At 43.6% G+C, this 22721-nt stretch overlaps 1 protein-coding gene and 1 long non-coding RNA gene across 5 annotated transcripts; one reads left to right on the top strand and one right to left on the bottom strand.

Annotated features, from left to right (window-relative positions):
- Positions 1-3685: 3685 nt before the first annotated feature.
- Positions 3686-18798, bottom strand: LOC106743298 (synaptic vesicle glycoprotein 2B-like). 4 transcript variants are annotated; one of them, XM_014617003.1, is made up of 12 exons: positions 18716-18798; positions 11037-11325; positions 9684-9831; positions 9318-9498; positions 8896-9217; positions 8646-8804; positions 8191-8279; positions 7938-8102; positions 7709-7828; positions 7372-7592; positions 7132-7294; positions 3686-7006 (listed from the first exon to the last, which is right to left on the bottom strand). In XM_014617003.1, exons 2-12 carry the CDS (start codon positions 11307-11309, stop codon positions 6826-6828), a joined length of 2022 nt encoding a protein of 673 aa, XP_014472489.1. In that variant the 5' UTR covers positions 11310-11325; positions 18716-18798; the 3' UTR covers positions 3686-6825. The 4 variants fall into 4 exon arrangements, with proteins under 4 accessions (XP_014472489.1, XP_014472490.1, XP_014472491.1 ...); XM_014617004.1 differs by lacking the exon at positions 18716-18798 and adding an exon at positions 18411-18570; XM_014617005.1 differs by lacking the exon at positions 18716-18798 and adding an exon at positions 14216-14331.
- A 2364-nt stretch (positions 18799-21162) lies between these two features.
- Positions 21163-22640, top strand: LOC106743238. Its single transcript, XR_001374338.1, has 4 exons — positions 21163-21314; positions 21487-21541; positions 21845-22027; positions 22222-22640. It is a non-coding gene; the product is annotated as an uncharacterized LOC106743238 (long non-coding RNA).
- Positions 22641-22721: the final 81 nt, after the last annotated feature.

The raw sequence follows: 22721 nt of genomic DNA, 5'->3' as shown, positions 1-22721 counted from the left end.
CCTCTCTCGCCCGAGTCTCTTCTTTTTTCTCCCCGTGTGCTCGGTCCCGGGTCCCTACGACCTTTCCATGTCTACCTGCGTGCCCCGCGTATTTTTAGGCGTGACACGCTTTCTTTGTGCCGATCGGACCACCGTCACCAAAATAACTCACCGCAAAAAAGCACGCGCGGTACTGTTAAAATAACGCTCGTTTCATCTCTCTCTCTCTCTCTTCCTCCCCATCCATCTCTTTATCTTAGGCGTGTCCATCGGACTTCTTAACACTTCGCTCGATAACGCTCTCCGCCAATACGAGCTTCTTCATCGACTCTATTGCTATATACTGTGCCACTTACCATTGCGCCGGTACACTGACGATGTTCGTCCGGTGTCTGATCGTAACGAGATTCTCAATCGATCAATTAGCACGTGCCAATTAGAGCCTGAACAAAAGCAAGTGGCAGAAACCATGGGTCGGAACTCGGGGGAGTGACTGATTCATTAGAAGATTTCGCGTTTTCACCAATTATACCGAGCTTTCCCGAAGCAGATAGTTCAATTTCATCATCTGGTTTGTCCATTTTTCGAGATCCCAGAGAGAGATCTTTGAATCTCCTCTCGGAAACTTCGACTCCACAAAGGCCTGCGGAACGTTAAACGTTAATCATTGGATTAAAAAGAAATTAAAAAGAAATTAGTAAATAAAGGAAGTATTACTTTATGTGAAACTTCTGCAATTGGTTCTTAATTTCAAAAGTTTCAACCAAGCTGTGTATTATTTCAACGAGGATAACTTTAGGTGAAAACAAGAATTACCTTGGCAAGGAGATGGAGGAAAATAAAAGAACAGGAGCAGATGACGAGAAGTAGCAGAAGGAGAACCGAGTAACTTGGTTTAGCCTCTCCTAGGCTTTGTCTGTATGGGAAGACAGAGACATAGCCTAGAATAGGTTAGGTCAGGGCTCGTTCGGCATGATCATCTTCGTACACATTATCCTTCGGCGCCGGTCATGCAAGGGGGCACAGGGGGACGGGCACGCCCAAGGTCAAGCTCAAGGTCAACAATCGCTGAGAACGATCTCGGGGATGCAACGCGCGTCGGAATCTGCGGGGAATTTTAATGCACGTTATTAAATTAATTAACGTTATATCGTGTGTCAGCGCTTCATATACGATAAAGAATAATGAGGATAATTGAGAATGAGCGAAAATACAGGTTACAACGCGATCGCAGGGAATCTGTAATTACAGGCACGAATGCACGTACAAATATGAACGCAGGTATGTTTTGCAACGATGTATACCTAACTAAATCTTAATCAATCGTCGTTTACTGAGGTGCCTCTTGCGATCGTTGTTTAAGAAGAAGAAAATCTTACCATTTTCAATCGGCCATTTTTATCAACGTCCTTAGATGGCGCTAGAATGAACGTCATCTGACATGCAGGTAGGTCGCTTCTTTACCTGCGGTGAATTTGCGTTACCGATCGTCATAAAAATAATAAAAAACATTTTGCACAATATCGATGATAGTTTACGACAGGCAAGTAAATATAAGAGCGAAAATTGGCGCGAGCCAATTTGTTTATCGATAAAATAAATTATTTAAGAATTACATTAATCTTTCGAACAATAGAATTTCACACGTTTTAACGCTCTTATCACGGATAATTTGACGAGAAACGATACACTCAGATTTTCCTGTTAATTCAACAAATTAAGTTCTATTACAAAATGCTCTTTCCACACCATGCGAGGAAACAAAACCGTATATCTCTAGCGTGCATCTCTGCGAAAGCGCCATGTGGAAGGCGGGAAGGATAAAGTAGTAGACGTGTATCTTTAGACTTAATAAACTTCTCATTTATGCCATTCGTACAGTTCGCAAATTATCCTTAAATCCTGTCACATTTTCGCAACTTTCGCTATAGAGAAGAAATTGTTTATCTCGAGATCAAAATATAAACGGAGCCCCCGAAACCGTTCTTCGCCACTTCTTCTACGCACTGCCTCTGTCAGTCGGGAGAATCGAAACTATTCGATAAATATACAGTATTACAGTGGCATCACCCCTCGGGGTGGGGGCGAGCCACGAATTCATCTTCTTCGAGGCGCTTCTTCACTTCACGCGTCGTCGATTCACGTACCTCTATAGTAAACGATCTTCAAAGAGCAAGGACTTATCGAATTATCGCTACGACACATTACGCGGACTCGCGCGCGGTTTCTAAGAGCATAAAAACACGGGTACACAGCTCGAAAGTACAAGTTGCAAGCATACAAAATATCGCGTGTCGCCGCATCATATTGTTCGCTCGTGCGATCGCGCACATCACGGATCCCACCGTAAATTATATATCCTGTTCACGCAGCCACACGGAATATTCTCATCAGCGTGAGACGGAAAAGGTCCCGTGAGAATCGATCGGACATCGTTCCCCGAAAGGACGTCGCTCCTCGCGACGAGAAAGCGCGTCTCGCAGACTGGCTTTTCCGTCTACGATCTACCGGGATACACTGAGCAAGACGATAACACATCATTAGCGCCACGTGACTGCGTTAATTACCGCCCGATTGGCATGAAATCACGCTATCGCTAAGGACTATGTACAAACGAGTCAACAAACTGAACGACCGAGGGACAATCGAGTTAACAGAGCGGTGATTACGAGCAGCTCGCGCTAAAGACAGAGTTTATTCGCAGTCGCAGTGACATAAATAAATTGATCCTTCCGGTGATCAATTATCCTCGTATTTCTGCGCGCGTTTTGACGCGGCTCTTTGCGATTTAAAGGTGTATTCTAAACGAAAAACTCGCCGTGAAATCCGTGGCGGGTTTTGTTACAATGAAAAGTGCTTAACATCTTTAAAATTTGTCTTAAATTTTTCTAAACAAATTTTTCTACCATTGTGGAAAAAACCGAAAGAAACCTACGGAAAATTGTAGAAAATCCGCTTTTTCCCGAGATTTAAAAATTCATGTCAATATACCCGTCTCCCTCGATTGCGTATCTCTGTAAGGTGCAGTTCTCGTGAAACTAAATCGTAACAGACCGTGCAACCGGGATCAAGTGAGAAAACTCGAGTGGGAAAGCGCGGAACTGATAAATCCTACTGCCTACCGTACGCAAGGTACACTGATATTTGACACACGTCGCGAAGTAACGATAACACATTGATATTTAAGACATCTCTTCATATTAGGATTCGTATTCGAGCACGATCTCTCGATATAGCTGTGTGTCTGATAGTATCTCGTAGTGTATGGATAGTATTGCTGCTTGTGATTAACTTTACATCTCGACCCGCTCAAAATAACGATACAAATTTCATAGTAAGACTATTAGAAAAAACATCACGCACGTTATTCCTTCACACAATCCCGTACACTCTCTTCGTTCTCTCCTCCTCCTCCTCCATGGTGACTGTTCGCGTAAAAATCACGTTTGAAAATATCGTTTCTATTCCCGTTGTTGTATTAAAAAGACGGCTGAGAAGAGACTATGCGATCGATAGTCAAATGCGGCAACCGAACGCGAACTACGAAGGAAAATTGTGAACATTCCCCGAAATCTCCCAGTGCCAGTGATCATCGTATATATATATATATATATATATATATATATATGTGTGTGTGTGTATATATATATATATATATATATATATATATATGTATGTATGTATGTATGTATGTATGTATGTATGTATGTATATATATATATACGTGAAAAAAAAGAAGACCTTAACTTAACTAACTAAACAATTTTCAGTTTTAACAATAAGAAGCAGTCTCTCTCTGTGCTACACAACGACTATCAACTGACCGTTCGTTCCCGCGGTCTATATTGAATAACGATATGACGTGATATGTATGTGATTTATATTTCTCGGTGGAAACGGCAAATGATAAATTTCACGTTCCCCTGCATATGCACATGGACGTCGCTTCCACGACACCCCGTACTCGGTCAGTTGATAATCGCGTTGTGTGCGAAACAATAATGTACATTACACGCTATCGGCGCTAACGTAACTCGCTAAAGAAACGTAAGTTCGGGAAATAGTGCGACACGACAGATTCACTCTGCTCGATCAGTGCTTTACTTTAGTCCCGAGAGAGCCATCCCGCACGCCATCGTCGCCTTTATCGTATTTCCCTACGTGTTTTAGTCAATAGTCCGACTAAGGCCTACGAATCTAGAGTGCTGACTCATAAATATGATATGTCGAGTAAAATGTAATATACCTACGGAGGTGATGATAAATCTGAATGTAGTACAGTAGAATTAATTACGAGTGAGGCTGCGCGCGCGTGTGTCATATGTTTATGTAGGTTTGTGTGTGTATGTGTGATATGTAGTGTGTCGGCGCCGATGTCGTCACCTTGAATCATTTACGCTCACTGCGTTCTTTCGTTTCGTCTTCTACTGATTTCCGATGAGCACGAAAAAGAAGCGGAGTTGATAAGAGCATCGCATGGTCCCAACGATGAGTCTTCACGTACATGCTTACTTTTTGTCATCAAGTTCCAATCGACACCACGTCCCGACACGTTCGCGTGAAAAGAAACGGTGAGTCGCAACAGCGGCACCGACACGACTCCGCCCGACCAAGTGGTTTACGACAAGTGTGTGAGCTCCTCCTCTCCCTAAAAGCAGAAACGAATCGTTTACCACGTTTATGACATTTTTCACTCGCCGGAAAACAACACAAAATCATCCCCAGGATAATCGCTGGAATGTAATAATGGCGTTCGCGCCGATCGGCCAATTGTGAACGATCCTCCTTCGTTTCTACTTCTCTCCCAGACGACGTCCGTAAACCTCGGCCCGAATATCATAATCTCATAATCTCTCTTTCTCTCTCTCTCTATTGTATAGATATAGATCGATCGCCAACAATCTGATATGAAAAAACTCACTAACCGTGATGGGACGTAAACATTTATACTATTTAAGTCTGTCGATAGCAGCGTATTTCTCCCTATCCGATAAACTCTTTCCCCGAAGACTCGACGAAGCGCATCCTCGAGCTCCTGTACACCAGGACACCGCCGCTAACTTCACATTTACGCCCTTATTGCCTAGAAATAGGTTACCTCCTCCCTCTATTCTCTGAAGGAACTCCTTGTGTTCATATTATTTCTCCACTGCCACTCATCCGTTGCTTGTTGTATCAGCGACAGTAAAACTTTAGCCAAGTTTCCCCAAGTGGACTATAGAGATATTATATTGTGTCCGTGTGTGTGTATGTGTGTGTGTGCTACGTGAAGACGTGCGATTCTGATTTTTCGTTTTGTAGAAAATAACATTCCACGTTATTCATATACGTGTCATCACTGGAGTCTAATGCATGTTCATAAATTGAACGTATCGTAAGCTTAGAGACGATTAACGTTGACTAGAGGCGATAATCTCTTGGATTTACGCTATAAAGCTGAATCATCTATCCCTTTTCTGTCCAAAAGTCTTCATCTATGAAAATTGAGGTTTCATACGGCAGCGTTTATATTACGTGAATAATGCCTTCTCTTCTCTCTTTCTCTCTCTCTATCTTTCTCTATCTATCTCTCTGTCCTTGAAATAGCGAAGATCTAGCGTCTAGGTGATGGATCTAATGCATACTAATAAATCGGTAAAAAGCGGAAGTACTGAATACATAATTGCTTGATCGCTTCCCGTCCATAGGAATGTTCTCCGCGCGTGAAGAGAGTTTCGCATCAGCGTTCTCTTTCCTCCCAGTGGGTCTTCCTCGCGAGAACATAAAACGATTGCTGCACACATCCGCGGTGTAGATCTCTGTGTGGCGTTTTATATGTGTGATCGCGTCTCCGGACGAACGTGTATCCTCCGCGAACAGTAACGGAGTGATACGATCGAATTGTTCCACATTATGCACGGGATATCGTTTAGCCTATCGATCGAAAGTAAGAACAGCTATGTATGGGCTTCTATGAGCTTCGTGTATCTCTCGAATAATTGAGATATCAAATTGCACTGCCGATAATATACCAGAAAATGTTCTAATTTACGTTCTTATTATATACGACGTATCATTACGGATGACTGTGCATCCTCTATCCATTAAAATTGACACGTTTTGCGGCGTATAGCCTTATTAAAATAGTTGCAGTGTACGTGTGTGTGTGAGTGTAATCGAGTGAGTGTGTATTTGTGTGTACATATCTTGCACATCCTTTGTTCGATACTTATGTAACGGTTTATATCGTCAAAGATAAAACAACGGAGTAATCGTATAATTTCAGAGTGAATATCTTGCGTATGGAAATCACGCATTTCGGTCACGCTTCATCGTCTAATCTTGGAATCTCCTTCTTCCTATCTCTCTCGCTTGTTCTTACCGAACATCTCACGTTCCACAAGCGATAGGATACGAGAGTACTTTGATCCAACTCCGGGAACTCTGTTGTGTCAGCAAGCTCAAGTCGTTAGAAACGTTCTGTGCGCTTCGAATATGCGAGTGTCCTCAGAGACAACAGTGCCTTATCTTCGATATTACTTAGGATATGTCACTTTGTACAAAGTCTCGTTTTCTAAAAAATTCTTTTCCTTTTGATCGGTAAATTATTGACATGTGTCTTGAACATCATTATCATCATCATCATCCTTCGAGTAAATCCTAAGAATATAGGAAATCTCTCCTCCTCCACACTTTTTCACTTTCATCCCCGTCTCTCTCTCTACGCATTCGGGATTTTCCTGTGAAAATCTGACCTACAAATTCGCAGATACGAGTTCTCCCGTGTTTGTTGCCTCGTACACAATAACAAAACGTTGCTGACTCCAAACCAACGTCGCAATCCTTCTTCTTCGTCGACGAGGAGCTTTATAAGAAGACGGTATGAGTGTGAGGCAATTTAAGGGTCGCAACGCTGGCGATCAATAACGTCAGCGCCGTTAACAGTGCGGGCGCGATTAACGGTGCAGTCACGAATGCCTGATATATCGTGGTTCCTATCAGTCCTGATATTCTTATTGCCGCTGCTATAAGTCCGAAACCGGTGCATCTGTAAGAACGCAATGACGTAAGCGGTGCAACTTTACCGAATTTTTCTGAGCTTAACGAATTCCCCTTTCTTTCAAAGAAAGGAAATTCATTTGTCTAACATCATCAACAGGAAGTTTCCGTCACCTCAGGTGTGTAGGGAAGCTTTCGACAGTCGCTAGAGTTAACGATGTCCAACCAACGGCAAAAACGGCTATGAAGCCGCCCTCGAAACCAAGAACCGCTGAACTGTTTCTGTGTATCAGTACCAGGGACAGCGCAACGACGGAAGAGAAAAACAGCGAGAAACCTGAAGAACGCGAAGAATATTATAAGTGAATAAATCGTGCCAAAAAATCGCACTCCGTCCCAAGTGTATACACTGACCGATCAATTTTGGCCGCTGAAGAACGGTAAGTGCCAAGCCCGCCAGTGCGGCGGCAGGCACGAAAGCCAGTTGAGCAACGAGGTGAGCATGCAACGCTTCTTCGATATAAATGTTATAGTCCAGATCGAGGGTCGGGCACGACCCGCTTAAACTCAGTTCCGTGTTGTTCTCCAATTTACACCTGGTGAAAGCTTGCGCAGATAAATCCGTGTCAACAAATCTGCAACGAAGTACATTCGCTCAATACAATGTTATATATAATATATAACAATATATAATACACACTCATTCCCTTTATAATCTTTATATACTTTATATATATCTTTATGCACTTACTTGGAATATATAATAACACTGTCTCTAAAGTGAGTCTTGCTAGACTTAATGCTACTGAATTCTACCGAATGGAAGGTACAGTTGTCAAAGTCGACATGGCTGAATACCATCTTAGTAAACCTGGAAATATTTCGGGATCACGAAGTATAATCGGCCGTTACGCCTTCTCAATCTACTAGAAATATCTACGCTCTAACTTTCACGGTCATGGTTGGAGCGACGTTCGTACTTGCAGTTCAAAAATGTGGAGTCTTTGTACTGACGATTTTCCCAAGAGCCGCTGAACGTTGTACTATTGAAATCCACCTTTTGAAAGTGTTCCGTGTGTGCCTCGTATTCAATCGCTCGCAAAAGCTTCAGGTATTCGGGACACCATATCATCAGACCGTACAGGCTGAGCGCAGTATAAACGGAGCGAATCTTTGTGAGAGATCCTTAATCGCACGGTAGTGGTAAATATTCAAATATTTAAAGGAATTTACCTGAACGAAGCGGCGGACCAAATAGTCAAGAGGACCAGAGTCACGCGTAGGTGGGGCGTCGCAAACAACTCCAGAAAAGAATTCCAGAACTAAGCGTGAACAGCAAATTCAATATTATCGTTGGAATATTTAATTCGAGGGATTTAGACTTGGGAAACAAGTAGAGTATAATATGTGACTTCTAGCCGGTATCTCGTGGGAGCAAAGAAAAATCACTAAAATCTATTAAGAACCACTAAAATCCATCAAAAACCACAAAGGAATAATAGAAATATTTTTGGGAGATACAAAATTTTAGGTTTTTCTGAAGTTTTTAAGATGATTTGGTGTGATTTGTTATGGATCTTAGTGGTTTTTAATAGATTTTAATGATTTTTTTTTGCCCCCACGAGATACCGGCTAGAAGTCACATATTATACTCTGCTGAAACACGTATCATACAGCGCTGTATTCACCATTTCGATCGAGTATATTATGTCGGCCAGTACACTGGTATGATTGCTCGGGGAAGGTGGTGCCAAGCCACGAGGTCTTTTAGTCGGGAGTTCCAGTTCAGAGAGCTGATATTGAGCACCTGTTGCACCTTTCCGTGCGTTATTTTTTTTATATATCCTCTGAGAGACATTAAATTATCATATAAAAGATAGAGAGATATAGACGTTGGAGGTGAGAAGAGTCAATTGTCATTGGTCGCGTTAGGCATACCTGGTAAACCATCATTGCTTCCACATCTCTACCGGCCTCTACAAGATACCTTGGGCTTTCCGGTAGGAAGATGAGGCCGATCGTGGAGCACAACGCCGGCAGACAACACAGTAACAGGAATCGATGCCAGGCGCTGAAGTGTTCCTTGTTCTCGAGAACGACCATTTCTCCCGTCGTAGGTACCACTGCCCATGCTAAGAGAGCAGCATAGACACCTCCCAGGGCGCCGGCTGTCACGAGTATTCCCGTCCAACGGCCTCTGCTTAACCGTGGACAGCATTCGGCGAGATAGGCAAATGCCAATGGCACAGCTCCTCCGACTCTGTAATGAGAGATTGGAGAAATATGTCAGTTGATGTAAGTCAAATCAAGTTGATGGAAATGGCAGTGAGTTGTACGCAAGATATGAGAAAGTTGCTTACCCAATAGCTGAGCAAAATCTAGCTGTCATAAAAGTGCCGTAGGTAGGCATGAATGTTGCGACACCGCTGAACAGGGCATGTACAGACATAGCGGACAAGAGGGATCTGCGTCTCCCCAGTCTGTCTCCAAGACCACCCCAGAATAATCCACCCAATGCAAGACCAACAAGGGTAATGTTACCTGGAATATGATATCGATATTAGCGATACAGCAATTTATGCAACGGTGTAAACTGCAACAATGTCTACGTTCAGCAGGATCTTTCTAAATTTTGTAGATCTAAGAGAATAATCTGATCTCAGCATAGGAAACTTCCAACGGTTGTAAAATAAATATTCGGCTAAACGTGGCCAATGGCAACTAACCGAGCCATCCTTTCTCGCTGTCTTCGATGCACAGTTCGACCTCTGCGCTTGGCAATATGTAAGGAACAACGAAAAACTCAACGGTGTCTGCGGCCAGACTCAAGCCTGTACAGAAGGCGGCGAATATCTGGAAGTAACCGACACCAGCCTGCAACATTACAATGGTATCGTTATGTCACTTAAACATTGTTCGATATGATTTTCTCTTTTTGTTTAAATGGAGAACCGGACCGTTTGCAGCGCGACAACCGAATGCATTCACCACCACCACCACGGCTATCACTGAAGTGTCAAACAAAGAATATTTACTGGGAAATCCTTTAAATAGCCCGGGACCTCGCGTGGTACATATTTTGGCTTGACAATCGACTCATCCAGGACCTCCTCCATCTTGTTGGGATAATAAAGGAGTCGAGCTTGTGAGCAAGGTGATAGGAGTCATTCACCGTGAGTGAACGATTTGACAAAAAACGACGCCATTTCACCTAGGTTATGTTTTTATTATGTCCTGCATTCTGCACCCCACACACTACACTCGACACTCCGGCTGATTATTCCCAATGGCCAATCAAGTGGCATCTTTCGAACTTCACGTTCTATCATTGGTACGATATCGGGTAATCGATCGGTGCTTTTCGATGCACATATCGATAATCCTCCGATGCAGATATCGATAATCGTTAGTATTCGAAAATATTCATGGCCGCTGTTGCACGAGAAAGTGGATGGATGTGACGAGGTAGCCCTCTTTCAATGCGTACTTTTTCAGCGAAGGAAGATAAAAGATAAGTAAATAAAACCCCATTTCCGATGTCTTGCAGGAAGTATGAAGTATATTTCTCGACCGGTTGACAGATGACGCCTGCTTATTGACGATGTTTCGAGAAACTTCGTCGAGAGATAAGAATCTCTTGCATTCGATATATAAGGTATTCCGCTATATAAAAAAAAAGAGCAAAGCGAGGATCATGTAAGGGGATCGATTTTTGATAGCCAATATCAAGAAGTTCGTTCTTTGTAGCCGGGCTAGATTGCACCTTTCACCTTTAGAGCGAACCAAGTGCATAATCTAGCGTTGGAGGGAAATAGAACCGATGTGATTGCACGGGGAAGGTGCGGCCAAATCACGAGGTCTTTCGGTCGGGAGTTCCACTTCAGAGAGCTGATACTGAAGTTTCAACGCAGCGCTAGTTCAAGCTAAAACGAACAGGCCTGACAAATCCAATTGGTATCGCAACGGAAAATTGTTTTTTTTTCTTTTTTTCGACAAAGAATTAACACGACCAATTCTGTTCGGTGCAACCTAGAAGAGGGGAAAAGTCCGTTTCACGATGGCCGCTCGTGGAGTGTCACCTGCTTAATGGCATCCTCGTGGAACTGCGCCAGGAGAGTCGCGTCCGCGGTCGAGTCGATGAGATCGTGCTCCGCGGAATCGGCGGACGCCGAGTTCACGCCTGCCGTGGTTACGCTTGCCGGTTGCGTCGCCATCTCCTCGGTGTAGAGACCGGTCCTAGTGTTCAGGATACGCTCCCCGCCGCCCGTTTTCGTCGCGCTGCCGCCGGAGGGTGCGAGGCCGCCGCCACCACTGCCAACAAGCCACTGGCTTTCCTCCTCCGATGAGGGCATCACTGCCAGAAACCATCTGGAAGGCAAGATAATGGCGATAATGAGCAATTAACACGAGGGATTCCCTCCTTAATACCGCCCACTAATACGTCCTTCACGTGTTACGCGATAATTATATTCGACAATCTCTCTCTCTCTCTCTTGCACGCTGTAGGTTCCGCGCGCGAGCTAATTGTGCGTAATTAATACACCAGACTCCGCTTGGCGAGCCACCTTCGGCGAATTGAACTTGAAAGTGCGCTATCTACCCGGTGGAGCAGTGGAGATTCGCAATAGGCCACAGTACTCTATTAGCGCAGATAAGATAAGGCGCACATTTGTCGCGAGATAAAGACTCGAGGCATGGATCGAATCAATATTGAGATTTCTCGGAGATACGCGCAGCCGGAAGTCGGACAAACATTAGATGAAGGAGTCGCCGGAATGATGATTTCTCCAGATGCGGGAGCAATCAGGAGGGTCCGATAATGCCGTGCTTTGGGCCCCTCCTGATTTTTAGTTTCACTTATTAGTCATGAAAAAGACTTGGGTATCATAATGGCACATCTAGACTAATAATTATAGCTTTACGGATCGAGGTTTTTTTTCTTCATCTAGTGATTATTTTTTACATTCCTAATGGTCATACAATGCAAAAAAAAATAATGAAAATCGAGAGGGGGCACAAAAACGGCTTTATTGACCATCCTCCTTACTCTCTCCCGGAGGGCAAATCGGCCACAGTGTCGTCCCGCATTCTCTCTCTCTCTCCCCCTTTGTACGACGCGCGTCATCGCGCACACACGGACTGTTCCGCGCTTTTTATTTGCTTCCGCACCGCTTCGTTTGACCGGCGCTATATCGATATAATGTTAAAACTGCGGTTCCCGTCGGAGCGGCGAAGCGCAAGGGAGCGGATATATACCGCAACGCGGAGCGATGTGTGTGTGTGTGTGTGTGTGTGGCGAGCCACGAGCGGACTTTCTCCGAAGAGAGAGGGAGAGAGCTTATCTCGCTCGCGCGCGCGCCCGGTGCATGTGCGTGGAAAAGCGTGCGTCATGTTTCTGCTTATAAAGCGCACGGCCGCGCTCGCGCGGTTCACTGACCATCGTACACGATATTCGCGGTGACAAGTGAGATATTCGACATTTGCGGGAGCCTCAGCCGGGCGATAAGCGAGTGTTTACACTGCGTGAAAATCGCGCCTAGTCTATCTCGCCGAAAAAACGCCGAGGATGAATCGGATAAAATCGTGGATAAATACGCTGCTGGAATCGTGAGGCTGTTTATGCCGGGGAAAAATGGCGCGACTGAGTCGTCCGTTTGCCGTTTTCCGGGAGACCGGATGAAAAACTCGGTTTTAGGAACAAGGAGATTACTACGCAGGAAGTTTCCACGCGGCTCAATCGCCGCAGTTGTCTCGACCGAGTTTTAGCGCGGCTGAATGTTCACGCAAATGTTCTCAGTTTACGGAGATACCATTTTCTCGTCACCGTGCTTTCATCTGGTCCCCCCATTTAGTTGCAGGAACTGACCTTTCCCTCCGTGTATTATGTTGCGCACGGAGGAAACAATTCCGTTAATGTAACTGAATTTCCCTCAACTTTTCTCTGACTTGCGCTTGAAATGAAAAACTTTTAAGAACCAGAAAGATTCCCGTAGGAAAAGTTTCCCGTGGAAAAAGTTCGGTCAAAATTGTCGCTCAGTCGTCTCAAGCGAGTTTTCACGCAGCTGAATGTCCTCAGTCGCGGGGATAACAGAGATAATATCATTTCCCGTCACCTGAGCTTTCCATCTCCGGCCCTCATTCGGTTGCAGCGGGAACAGATTTTTCTTTTTTTTATTTTCCGCGTGCGTACATCACTCACGAATTTTCCGAATAGGAGAATCCTCCTCGGCTTTTTAACGACGATCTGTCGATAACAATGCGCTTATCTCTCTTTCCCCCGGACAATTCGACATGCATACACACGTCATCGCATTACAGTTCCTACGTCGCAGTCCTTTGACTCATACATCCTGCATGCGGATATACAGTCTCGCCTATCGTCGACCTTAGCCGGGCTATTGGGCGGACGGACAGAGAGAGCGCGGCTTTCGCGTGCATTTCGCGGCGGTAATGCAGCGCGCTTATGAGCCCCCGCGGCCCGTTGAAACACGCGGAGGTCGCGTCCCGCCAAGGCTGATTAATTCTCAGAATTAATGCGACCTGCCGCAGCACGCGTATTACAGGCTCTTTCCTGAGCATATATGTATACATGCACCGCTAATTTTCATCGATCTGCGCTCGCATTACATACGCGACCGCACGTTACACGGCTTTCCGTGCTTTACGCTTGTAGTAGTTCGAGCACGCGTACACACGAAGTGTCCCGAAATTAGACTGACAAATTTCATGTGCTTACAAAGGACACTGGAACAAGTAACTTTTGCGATTAATCCATGTCCGCAAATGAGCTGTTCCAGCACTAGATATATATATATATATATATATATATCAACAAAATATATATATATATATATATATATATATATATATATATATATATACTTTGAAAACCTGTAAAATATCACGTCCAGATGTCCAGTTATTCAAGGTTGTTAAAGGGGAAAGATTTTATATGATATTAAAATCTATCTACACCATCTGTACGTAATATTTCACAAGGCTAAAAAGTAACGCGTCACTTTTAAAAGTAACGAATAACACGTTACTTTCAAAGTAACTCGTTACTTCCTGAAATTAGTGTCATACGCACGCAAACTAACGATTTACATTCATCACCGTTGCCCAAGAAATGTAACCGCCTCGCAGTTACTAATGAAGTTTAGTGACGACATCACGCATGTGTCGTTATTAGACCATTATTGAAAAAAAAAAGGATAAAAAATAGCTTCGTCATAAATAACGAGTAACTTCCCCTAACCTTCGTATCGATGTATCGCAAACAACGGGTCGCCGAGAGTTCCGCGTTTTTCCTCACGATTTTTCCAGTCACCCCTTCGAGACGCGTCGTCGGCACTTTCGTTCACGGACGGCCACGAGCGCGGACACACACACACATACGCGACGATTTCATCGATCTGAAAGCGATTACGCGCGACTTCGCGCTGGTGACACGTATTTCCGTGTTTTCCGAGCGCAACGTGTACACAGACAGAGATACAGGTAGACGCGCGGGTGCCGGCTACGATTGTGAGAGTGTGTATCTGTATATGTGCCGCGTGCACACATACACACACACACGTGCACGTGTCAGTCTCGCGCCAATGTCGCGTCGGCAGTCACGGCCGCAGCGGCGACTCGCTGTTTTCGCAGTTCCTCTATTTTCCACGCGGTCGGTTATTTTTGCAACACGACACCCGTCTCGCGGCTTCGCGAGTTAGCATCCGCGCGTACTTGCCCTTACAACGATGATTATGTAGGACAAATGCGCACGAGTGTGCACGCCGCGCGCGGCACATTGCCGGCTGAGATGGCAGAGCTCCAAGAGACGCCTTCCTCGGATCCTCCGTTTCCCCCTCGGCGAAATTCCGCCGAAAGCGTCATCGGAGACCTTCGAGAAACACGAGTGGACTGGAAAAAGTACTTTGTATTTGATTAATCTCGGTTGTTTTCTCGTGCGAGGAAATCTCGTTTGCCAAGAAGCTGAACGTTGCAAATCGCGAGCGAGCGAATGACGGATGACACCCTGTGACATTTTCGCCGAGGAGAAATCGACTCGGGAAGTCGTATATCGGGGATACGCGCTCTCCGTACTATTATAATACTCCAGAGCGGTACGCGTTAGTGAGCAGCAGAGGATCCGGCGGTATCAATTTCGGTGATGGATGTGCGCCGCGTTCATCGAGCCGATTCTAGCGCGAAGTACTCGAGGATGAATCTCGGCCGCTTTGTCAAAGTCTCCTACGATTTTCAGCCTTGTATGTAAGCCTGAAAATTGCACGGGTTACTACGTACTTTATTGTCTATCCAGTAAGCGAGAAATATTCGACCAATCTCTTGAAATATCGATTTCACGTGAATTTCATAAACATTTTGGCATAATAATTTATAAATGTTTTTATATGTATAAACTTTTACTTGATAAAATAATATTTCTAAATATTAAAATCACAGTGTAGAAATATTCTTTTTCACGTCTGGGTCAAATATTGTTAACAATGACATTGTATACAACATTGAGGACATATTTGAAAATGTTACATTTTATGACATATCATTGTAATAATATTGTGTTGATTTCTTATTTACAGGATATTATCTGCAATAATACATCGTCATTATATATCATCATTAATTGTTTCGTAATACTCCTCAGCATTTCCTCATTCTCATTTTTAGATTTGTTCTTTTTTACGACGATTCTGTATCTTTAGCTCTTTATCATGCATTAATTTGAATTTTAATCGTCGCTCTCTCATAGGATTTATCTTGGAGCGTAATAAAGTTTTATTCTACTCTATTCTATTCGAAAATGTTGACTCTGAAATACGGAGATTGTACACTATTCCGAAAAATGCTGAACTCTTATCTTATCGGACCGAGTCAACTTTGATATTTTTATGAGAAATTATGCATCGTTAACAAGTATGTCGTAAGTGTTTATGTAACTTGATCGAATCTTTGTGTTACTAAGGATAGTCGCTTAACGTATGAAAACAAAATTCTATGATCAAGCGGTGCATTCTAAATTTCTTGGAGTGGAATCTTACTCAAAACAAGCGAAAAGTGGCGATATTTTCACTCGAAGCGATAGTGAAGATACTGCTACTCGAAATCGCAAGAGCGAGTGTTTTGCTTAGAGTGGACTCTGATTCCATACGGGCGAATGTTTCGTTCGATCCAAATGAATATGTTCCTGCGACGGTGGAGAATGCACACGGTGGCGTTATGCACTCACATTCGATCACAGGGCGATTGCAACAGTTGTTTCTTTTTTTTACATGCTTTGGAACACAAAAGATATAACGAGACGAAGCTATGATTCACAAACGATGTGCAGTAGATGGCCGGACAACTGTCAAAATTACATATACATATCTAATTTTGCATATACATGTGTAGTAAATTTGACGTATACATTTCTAATTTTGACAGCTGTTTGGCCATCTACTGCGCATCGTTTATGAATCATAGTTTGCTTCAACGTATCTTTTGTATGTTCCGATGTAAAAAAAAAAAAATTGTTGCAACCATTCTATGGCTGACTGTATGCTTTACTATTCATCAAATAGAGGGATTTTAAGTATTTATACATAAGGTCGAAAATCGCGGAAATGATTTTAATTATGATGATACAGTTATATATAATGGCTCTAACTATATAATTTTCATCATTACATGTATATGTGTAAGACTAGAAATCGTGTGATGTTCGACCTAAGGTTTAGTAAGGCATACATGACGTATATATTTCAGATTCATTCTTTAATTTGAGGTGAAAATATTCACCCGATGGTAGAGATGTGCGAATCATTTGAATTCGAGTCGAATCATCGTTGTTTCGATTCAAGTTCGTTTTCGAATTTGAAAGTTCCAGATTCGTTAATTTCGAATCAGTCACGTCTTTCGATTGCTTCATTTATGTCGGAAAATGATAAACAATAAAAGGCCATTGAAATTAAAAACTAGTTCCTTAAACTCATTTTTTTATTTTCAACAAAATATTGCGCGCGTAAAGTGTTCTTTTGCTAAATAATTTGATGTGGTTCTGATTATAAAATATAGATACCTTGCCAAGAAAACATGTAGTTTGAAAATGCTACATGGCTTGCAAGGAAAATTAAAAAGAATTAATTCCATAATTTTTCAGATATACCGTGCACATATTTCCCAGCTCTTGTAAAATATGATTATATATATATATATATATATATATATATATATGTGCATCTATCCGTTCATAAGCTCTGCACACTCCTTGTCTGACATCCATTATAAATTTTCCAGCACTTAGCGCAGCATTTTCCTTGATGGGAGATTTCCTCAAAACTACGCAGTGGTTAATGCTTTTACACATTTGAAAATTCTTTCTTAATATCGTTAAAAGTACCTTATTTTCACATATTCAGACTAGCATATAACGTAAATCCCGAGAAATCTTTTGGGATTCGAATTCGATTCGCACCCGAATTAAAGAGATACGATTCGACTTCGAACGTATTGTCAAAGATCCAATTCGACCGTGCAAATACTTGACTCGCACACCTCGCTCGATGATTCAGAGTGGAGAAATGCACTTCATGCGAGAGGAAAGTCACTCGAATTCAAGAGACTCGACGGCCACTCCGCATTTCGAGCGAGATTTCACTTCAAGAAATTCAAGGAGTGTACACGCGATATCTAAGCGTATTCAAATCTAATAATAGTTCAGCTTGGTCCACGTTTTAACGGGGCAGCCGCACGCTTGTTACCATCATATTCGGCCGTTACGCCGCATACGTAGCCACGTACCTACGTACGTGCCGCACATGGGGGACCGACGCGACGTCCATGGACAAGCGTGCGGCCGACGGACACGAACCAAACGAGCGGCGTGTAACAGAGGGAACCGCGACGTGCAATTTATAAAGAAGCTTATTCTTGGGCGCATCGCGAGAGTTCTGCGGCAATTATCGTGCCGAGAAGCCGCGCCGAAAATACGCCACGGTGCGCGCTCGCGTAAAATTAACAATAACACGCGGCCGGATGCAATGGTCGAAAACTTGGGACAAAGGAGAGAGAGAGAGAGAGAGAGAGAGAGAAAAAACCCGACAGCTGGGATTTTCCTGAAAAAAATTAGTCTTAAATCAATGATGGATATTCTTACATATATAAATAAGAATATTATAATCATTGCAATTTTCTTATGGGATTTTTAATCGTGATTTGACTAAATTTGTATTGATGAGAGTATCTTTTGCTCTCAATTCAAGATAAAAAATCATTTAAGAATATTAAGATGATTTTGTATATATATATATATATATATAGAAGTACTTATTATTGATTTAATTAAGACTGTTTTTTGTGTGGCACAGCTCCAAAACTTTCGGAAAAACTCATTTTTCCGCGGACATTTTGCTCTTTCATGTGCTTTACGGAAAGAAGTAAATGCGACGTGTTTTAAGCGAACATACGTGAATTTTCCCAGACGAATTTCCCCGTCCTCGGAATATAGAAACCGAATAGAAATTCGCGGGGGAAACGGGTGTGAGAACGGTTTCTCTCCTCGCAAACCTCGAAACTACGGATATTCCTCGCGCACTTTTCACGCTCGAGATTCGATTAAATCGCGCACACCGCGGCAGTGACACACTGAGAAGGAGGCGCGGCCGACGAGGACAAATACAGAGCGCGCGGGTCGTTACGCGCTCGCGCGTAAATTAATGCCATTAGAGCCGCTTATCGTGGTCCTTATCGCGTCACGCGGTAAATCACATACCTGGTTGATAGGGAGTCGCCGTGAAATACTGCACCTTCCCGATGATGATGTGTCTCTGTTCCGCGGTTTCTAGCGTTGCAGAATAAATCCGGCCGGCGGTCGGACGCTCTCTGGTCGATTAACGTCGTCGACGACACTCGTGGATCGTGGCGGCCGGGCTATCGATCGAGAGCATCGCCGTGAGGAGGCGGGCGACGATAACTTCTTCCTCCACGGCGCGCACGAACACTTCGGGATGACACCGTCGGTCGTGTTTTATTCAGCACCTGGCGACGTTTCTTCGCCGACGGCCGCCGTTCGTCGGTGCCGCTCGTCGAGCTCGCTCGTCACGGCTTCTTTGGCTTCTTCCTTACACGCGCACGTCGCCGATAGGAGCATGAGCACGGCCAATCGAACGCGCGAGCTACGCATAATTTTGCATAACGGCTCCGCTCGAGAATTTTGTCGCCCAAGAATCCCCGCCGCCGCGGCGAACTTCGCGACTGACGCGACTTCGCCTATCGTCACAGCCTCTCCGCGCAGTCGGCACTTAATCTTTCGGGATATTTACATAACATAAGGAGGACGCGTATCAACGAATGTCGCGAGCGATTCTTCGCAGAGGGCAAGAGCGAGCGAGCAAGCGAGAGAGAGGGATAGAGAAAGGATAAAAGAGAGAAACGATTATTTCTCCGACGGTATTATATCTTGATATGTCTCTCGATAATCTTTCTCTCTGTCGGAAGTGTCACGACAACCGGGACCTACGACAACCAGCGCGGCCGTCACCGGTCGTTCGCGTAATCTCGCGTTAAATCCTGCGCGGTGCGGATCACCGTGTCACCCGCACACCCCCGCACACCCTACACACACATACACGCGCACGGATTTCAGACTCAACACTAATTCCGCGTTTGTTCACGCGATTCGGACCAGGAGATTCTCCCCCGTGGCGTTCGGTTCGCGTGTCCTTCCGGGGTTGTCGGGGGGATCGATGCGGCGACAGCGGAGAGAACGCGATGATTCGCGCTCCGCCGAACGCGAGACGGAGGAAACGTCGCGCCGCTTTTTAATCTTGCGACGACCCTATATCGCGCCACGGCCGCGAGGACACCGCGTATGCTTGCCGGCAGCTCGTGAAAAGCGATCGCCCCGGTGACATTTTCACGGCACGCAGTACGTACGGGGAGAAAGAACGCGCGGTTGTGCCGCCACGCACCGACGCCGCCTGCGCGCGTATCGATTCGCGCGTCGCGACGCCCGACCGCTGCTACGAGGTGGCACGTTCGCTCTGACCGGCGCGCGCGGGCTTCTGCGCGTGTGTGTGTGTGTGTGACACCCGATAATAATTTTATTTTTTAAGGAATGAAGATCGTACTATCATGGTCTCTCTCTCTCTCTCTGTCTGAGTACATAAATTGTTCTTGACCTGAAAACTGCTAGCTATAAATATGCATGCGACGGAGACTAAGCTAGATGAATACAAAATAGAAGCGCATAATGGTGGTCACGCGAAAGATACGCATATCGGTGCCTTTATTGGTCCACGGTGTTTATCGTACAAACTCGACACTTTCCCGCGAGAGACGTGGTCGAACGTAAGAGGAGAAGCGCCGAAGTACAGTTCGAGAGAGTTGATCGTTCACCCACCTTTAACCGTTTTGCGAGGACTACGAATATTGTCGGTGTAGTTAGTTAAACGTTTTTGTAAAAATGATTACCATGTGACTGGATGTTCTGTATTAGTACGTTCCGTGACGCTCGAATTACCGATAACCTGTGTTAAACTTTTCGTTCAGTTTGACACTTTGGCTCTAAAACGACATATAATTATGACATATTTTTTATTAATTATTACGAAACATTATTATTTAACCAATAGAATTTGGCTCATAATAGAACATCGTGGAAGCCCACGCGACGTGTACAAGTTACATCAAATTAGTCCGGCACGGAACGTATTAAATAAATTCCATCTATTACACGATATTATAACGTACTTGTTTCATATTATAATCTTTTTTTTTTATCAACAGGTCAGCGGTGAAAAACATAGGATTTTTCGTAATAGGCATCAAGATAGCCTTGGAATGCAACGGAATGATGCTTATGCCGCCCAATCCCGTTTAAGTTTGCGTAGAATCTAGAAGAGAATTTTATACTAAACTCTACAAATGCCTCCATATCTCATGCACTGATCATAAACAATCATCAAAAGAATCATACTGAAGTCTGACTGTAATAGTCATTTGGACTATTTAATTCTACTCATGCCATGTAACAATGTATATTTTATTATTAAAACAATGTTACAGAATTTTTTTCAATAAATACTGTTTCAGTTACCGCTGAATATTGTCTTAACTACATTTGAAATAACCGCGGTTTTCTTTTTACCTGTTCAACTTTCTGTACTGCTCAGAAGATGGCGACAGATACTTTTTGTTAGGTTAGGTTAGAGATTGCTCGCTATATAAACACCTGATCTGTCCTAAATATATTCATAGTGCAGGTTCATGGACAGATGTATCGACTACTCTTGTTTCATCGTTTAGTCAAACGCTAATATACATATATAGAATTGTTGTCTATTTTGCAGGCTGACGACAATTATATTTGGGTAACTAATTTCATTATTTAATGGTACGTCTTGGTGGCTTTAATGATTGCCTGATAGAATGTAATTATCTCATCGGAAGATGCGTGATAAGTTGCTTTAGTGTAATGTTATCAATAATTATAAACCGTTGAACACAATTGCGATACTTCTAATCTAAGTGTGACACTTGTAGTTTATCAACATGAAGGAAGAACTCGAGGGTTCGAACGAAAACATAAATTTACCAGGTAAGCTATTATGCATTTCTTTAGATAACATTGGTAACTGGAATTAAATCGAAAGAACAGAATTATTCCATCTTTAACACTTTCGCTGCCGATCCCGCGCCAGTGCGTGATATGGCGTCAACGCTACAGAGCCAATCACGCGCCAGCACGGGGTGTGGGGTAACGTATCAGTAGCCAGTCACGCATTCGGCGGGGCACTATCAACACATCCTCACGTGACCGGCAGCTAATGTGTTAAGTAAATTTTACTTGAATGTGACCGGCAGCTAACGTGTTAAGTAAATATTACTTAAATGTGTGTAGCACATACTTTCGGCCCGGCAGTCAACGTGTTAGATGGAGTTTTGATTCGAAAGATCAACGACTTTCTGCTGCGGGCGATTGAGGTGTTATAAATCATTATAATTTGAGAAGTATTTTCGCTGGCACAAAAATGTTTGTTCGATAGAAAAGTAATTGGATTTGCAGCAAAATGAAGTAGTCCGCGTAAGTATTGTAAAAATTAGTTTTATTTATTCGAGCGGGATGCCGATCAACAACCGACGACATTGAATATACCCTTGAATATTTTGAATATTTGACCTTGAATATTTTCCTGTATTTTACGAAATGTAAAAATTCGGTACAAATGTGCACCGTTGCATTGTGAAATAAATACATTTTTCATTTATACATTTTAGACGTTCGAAAACATCAGCACGTAAGCCAGTCAATCGATCGAAAGGGTTCAATATGTCGTCCAAGGATCCTGTGCAGATTTATTGTCGTCTACGGCTAATGCAGTCGTCAGATGTGTCATGCATGAAGCCTACATCCAGCACAACAGTAGTCAGAACGCCGCTAGAATCAGCAACTAATTTTAGGACCACGAACAAGGAGATACGAACAACATTCAGTCATATATTCATGCCTGATGTAACACAAAAGGAAATATTCAAGACGGTTGCTCTTCCTCTTGTTGAAAATCTTGTTCAGGGAAGGAACGGTCTTTTATTCACATATGGTATAACTGGCAGTGGAAACTGCATGATAACGCTCGGCCTCATGTCGCAAAAGTCGTAAAAAATTATTTGGAAACGCTCAAGTGGGATATTTTACTGCACCCGCCGTATTCGTCGGACATTTCTCCTTCTGATTACTGGTTGTTCCAACGGATGCAGCACGATTTGGCAAGTCACCG

Source organism: Dinoponera quadriceps, unplaced genomic scaffold (genome assembly GCF_001313825.1).
Source record: "Dinoponera quadriceps isolate SergipeBrazil2010 unplaced genomic scaffold, ASM131382v1 scaffold616, whole genome shotgun sequence".
Classification (NCBI taxonomy): domain Eukaryota; kingdom Metazoa; phylum Arthropoda; class Insecta; order Hymenoptera; family Formicidae; genus Dinoponera; species Dinoponera quadriceps.
The sequence above is the reverse complement of the archived record's forward strand: the minus strand, read 5'-3'. Positions and strand labels throughout refer to the sequence as shown.